The 4,507-nt window shown below is 53.2% G+C and overlaps 1 protein-coding gene across 1 annotated transcript in view; it reads left to right on the plus strand.

Annotated features, from left to right (window-relative positions):
- The window catches only part of SULT2B1 (sulfotransferase family 2B member 1), a 47,476-nt gene that overhangs the window by 31,028 nt on the left and 11,941 nt on the right, over window positions 1-4,507 (plus strand). The window contains exon 3 of the mRNA XM_037728513.1: window positions 1,239-1,442. Within this exon, the coding sequence (XP_037584441.1) occupies window positions 1,239-1,442 (204 nt within the window). The remainder of the gene's footprint in view (window positions 1-1,238; window positions 1,443-4,507) is intronic.

A 4,507-nucleotide genomic window follows, 5' to 3' on the forward strand; every position in this document is an offset into this window, starting at 1 on the left:
GGGGTTTCACCGTGTTGACCAGGATGGTCTCGATCTCTTGACCTTGTGATCCACCCGCCTCGGCCTCCCAAAGTGCTGGGATTACAGGCTTGAGCCACCGCGCCCAGCCGGTTCCTCCTATCTTATGGCTCTGCCATCCCCGGGAGTCCCAGATTCTCCCCTGGAGTCTCTGTATCCAGGAGCAGAGAGGGAGTGGAGAGTCACGTGGTGTGCATTTATGGGCCAGGCCTGGAAATAGCCTCACATCGCATCCCGCCACCTACACTTCCTTCGCTAGACCCAGTCTCACGGCCCCACATGTAGCAGCAGGGGAGAAGAGAATAGGCCATCATACCGTATTCCCAGCAGGAAGACGAAATGGGGCTGGGTGGACAGCTCTCCGGTCTCTGCCCTGCACCACTTTCCTACCTTTGTCCCCTCGGACGAGCGACATTGTTTCTCGGAGGCTTAGTTTCTGGCTCTGAAAATGAGGTTAGGAAGGTTGCCTTCTCCGCCAGCTCTAAGGAATCAGTGTGCTAGAATTGGTGGTAGATTGCTCAACAAACATTGTCAGGTCGGGCGCGGTGGCTCACACCTGTAATCCCAGCACTTTGGAAGGCTGAGGCTGGCTGCTCACCTGAGGTCAGGAGTTCGAGACCAGCCTGGCCAACGTAGGGAGATCCCCGTCTCTATTAAAAATACAAAATTAGCCAGGCGGGGTGACTCACGCCTGTAATCCCAGTACTTTGGGAGGCTGAAACGGGCAGATCACCTGAGGTCAGGAGTTTAAGACCAGCCTGGCCAACATGGTGAAACCCTTTCTCTACTAAAATCAAAAAATTAGCCAGCTGTGGTGGTGGTGCGAACCTGTAGTGCCAGGTACTTGGGAGGCTGAGGCAGGAGAATTTCTTGAACCCGGGAGGTGGGGGTTGCAGTGAGCCACTGCACTCCAGCCTGGGCTACAGAGTGAGACTCTGTGTAAAAGAAAAAAAAAAAGCCAGGTACGGTGGTGGGTGCTTGGAATGCCAGCTACTCTGGAGGCTGAGGCAGGAGAATCGCTTCAACCTGGGAGACGGAGGTTGCAGTGAGCCAAGATCGCACCACTGCACTCCAGCCTGGGCGACAGAGGAAGACTCTGTCTCAAAAAAGAAAAGGTGGCAAATTGCTCAATAAATGCTATTGTGATTAATCTGATGACATCCTCCCTCTTCAGCCCCCCCACACCCAATTAATCTGCTCAATTTCTCCCAACAGGCACTACCTGGATGATTGAGATCATCTGCTTAATTCTGAAGGATGGGGATCCCTCCTGGATCCGCTCGGTGCCCATCTGGGAGCGGGCACCCTGGTGTGAGACCATCGTGGGTGCCTTCAGCCTCCCGGACCAGTACAGCCCCCGCCTCATGAGCTCCCATCTTCCCATCCAGATCTTCACCAAGGCCTTCTTCAGCTCCAAGGCCAAGGTTGGGAGGCGGGGTGTGTGTCAGTTGGGAGGGGCTGGATGGGTGTGTGGGGTGACAGGGAGAGGGAGCATAACTCATTGATTCATTCAGCACCTGTTTGGGGTCTTTTTGTTGTTGTTTGTTTGTTCTGAGACAGAGTCTCACTCTGTCACCCAGGGTGGAGTGCAGTGGCACTATCTCGGTTTACTGCAAGCTTCGCTTCCCGGGTTCAGGCGATTCTCCTGCCTCAGCCTCCCAAGTAGCTGGGATTAAAAGCAACCACCACCACACCCAGCTAATTTTTGTATTTTTAGTAGAGACGGGGTTTCACCAGGTTGGCAAGGCTGATCTCGAACTCCTAACCTCAGGTGATCCACCCGCCTCAGCCTCCCAAAGTGCTGGGATTACAGGCATGAGGCGCCGTGCCCAGCCAACACCTACTATGTGCCTAGCTCTGATCTAGCACATTGGTCAATATACACACAGAAATGCTTGTCCTTTGGCAGGGAGTGGTGGCTCACACCTGTAGCCCCAGCACTTTGGGAGGCTGAGAAGGGAGGATCACTTTGGGCTGGGAGTTTGAGACCAGCTTGGACAACATAGTGAGACCGATCACTACAAGAAGTTTTAAAAATTAGTCAGGTGTGGTGGTACACCCTTTACTCCAGCTGCCTGCGATGCTGAGGTGGGAGGATCATTTGAGCCCATGAGGTCAAGAGATCATTGAGCTGAGATCACATTACTGCACTCCAGCCTGGGCAGCAGAGCAAGATTCAGTCAAAGAAAGGAAAGAAGGAAAGGCCACATTCTAATAGGAGCAGGTAGATAATAGGTGAAATAGATAACAAAAATATTTAGTATGGGCCAGGCACAATAGTTCATGCCTGTTAATCCTAGCACTTTGGGAAACCGAGGCAAGAGGATTGCTTGAGGCGAGGAGGTGGAGGCTGCAGTGAGCTATGACTGCACCACTGCACTGCAGCCCGGGCCACAGAGTGAGACCCCATCTTAAAATACATAATGTCTGATGGCTGGGTGTGGTGGCTCATGCCTGTCATCCCAGCACTTTGGGAGGCTGATGTAGGCAGACCACTTGAGGCCAGGAGTTCAAGACCAGCCTGGCCAACATATGAAATCCTGTCTCTACTAAAAATACAAAAGTTAGTTGGATGTGGTGGTAAGCAACTGTCATCCCACCTACTCAGGAGGCTGAGGCAGGAGAATCGTTGAAACCCGGGAGGCAGAGGTTGCAGTGAGCTGAGATGGCGCCACCGCACTCCAGCCTGGGAGACAGAGCAAGACTCTGTCTCAAAAACATTTTATATATATATACACACACATAACATTATATTATTACAATATAATATTACATTTAATATTTATAATACATTTAATATTTAATAATATAACAGGTATATATACAATATAATATATGTAATGTCTGATGGGATAAATTTACATTGGGAGTGGGGAGTGGGCTGGAGATAGAATTGGGGTGGGGTGGGGCTACGATTATAAATAAGGAGGTCAAGGGGGGCCTCAGTGAGTAAAAACCTGGGAGGTGATGGTGGGAGCCACAGAGGTTTCCAGAGGGAGAGCATTTCAGGCAGGCGGGAAAAGCAGGTGCAAAGGGCCTGAGGTGGGTGTATCTGAGGTGCAACACGGAGGTCGGTATGGCCGGAGCCAAGAGAGCAAGTGGGGAGAGAAGTGGAGATGAGGTCCGGGTCGGGGAAAACAAGGGCCAAAATGTACAGGGCCACGTGGGCCCATCGGGGACTCGAGTTCTGACCAAGTGACCCTGCAGCAGCTGCAGGATCGAGGCCCAGCGGAGCCCGAGCGGGTTTAGGCTTCCCCGGCGCCCTCTGGCGGCCACATGGGGACCGAGTGTCGGGCGAGCAGAAGCCGAGAGGCGGCGCACGCCAGGGTCCTGGGGAGGGGACGGTGGCTGGACCAGGGTGGTGTCCACGGAGGTGATGGGAAGGGACAGGGTCTGGGGTGTATTTTGAAGGTGGGACCGGGAGGATTTGCTGACAGATCGGATGTGGGTGTGACAGAAAGGGATGAGTCAAGGGTGACTCCAAGGTTTCGGCTGAAGCAACTTGTCAGGATTGGGCAACCGAGAAGGGGAGGAGGGATGGGAGCTGGTGGGGGAGGAACACGCGGGCTCTGCCGCCGCCCATCCCACGTCCAGCGGAGGCTGCCGGTGGGCACAGAAATGCACGCACCGGGAACCGAGACCTGGGCTGACACGTCCGTTTGCAATTCCTTGGCACATACATCGTGTAACCAATCGAAGCCCGAGGCCTGGGTGAGATCGTCAAGGAAGTGAGTGTGGACAGAGCAAAGGGGCAATGCAATGGGGAAGTCCCCAAGACCGCCCTCAGGCTCAACGACTTAGCAGAAATCACGGCAGTTTAGCAAAGCTGCTCAACTCCCGGGTTATAGTCAATTACAATTAAAGAAAACATGAAAATCAGGCAAGGGAGCCGGGCGCGGAGGCTCACGCCTGGAATCCCTGCACTTTCAGACGCCAAGGTGGGCAGATCGCTTGAGTGCAGGAGTTCGAGACCAGCCCGGGCAACTCAGTAACACCCATCTCTACAAAAAAATTTAAAAATTAGTCAGGTGTAGTGGTATACACCTGTAGTCCCAGCTACTTGGGAGGCTGAAGTGGGAGGATCACTTGGGCCTGGGAGGTTGAGGCTGCAGGGAGCCATGATTGTACCACTGCACTCCAGCCTCAAGGACAGAACAAGACCTTCTACCTTTTCTTTTTTTTTTTTTTGAGACAGAGTCTCGCTCTGTCACCCAGGCTGGAGTGCAATGGCACTGTCTCAACTCATTGCAACCTCCACCTCCTGGGTTCAAGCGGTTTGCCTGCCTCAGCCTCCCCAGTAGCTGGGATTACAGGCACACACCACCATGCCCGGTTAATTTTTGTATTTTTAGTAGAGATGGGGTTTCACTTTGTTAGTCAGGAGGGACTTGATCTCCTGACCTCGTGATCCTCTCGCCTCAGCCTCCCAAAGTGCTGGGATTACAGGCGTGAGCCACCGCGCCCGGCCACTATTTTTTCTTTTCTTTTT

This window comes from Cebus imitator, unplaced genomic scaffold, assembly GCF_001604975.1.
Source record: "Cebus imitator isolate Cc_AM_T3 unplaced genomic scaffold, Cebus_imitator-1.0 Scaffold266, whole genome shotgun sequence".
NCBI lineage: Eukaryota > Metazoa > Chordata > Mammalia > Primates > Cebidae > Cebus > Cebus imitator.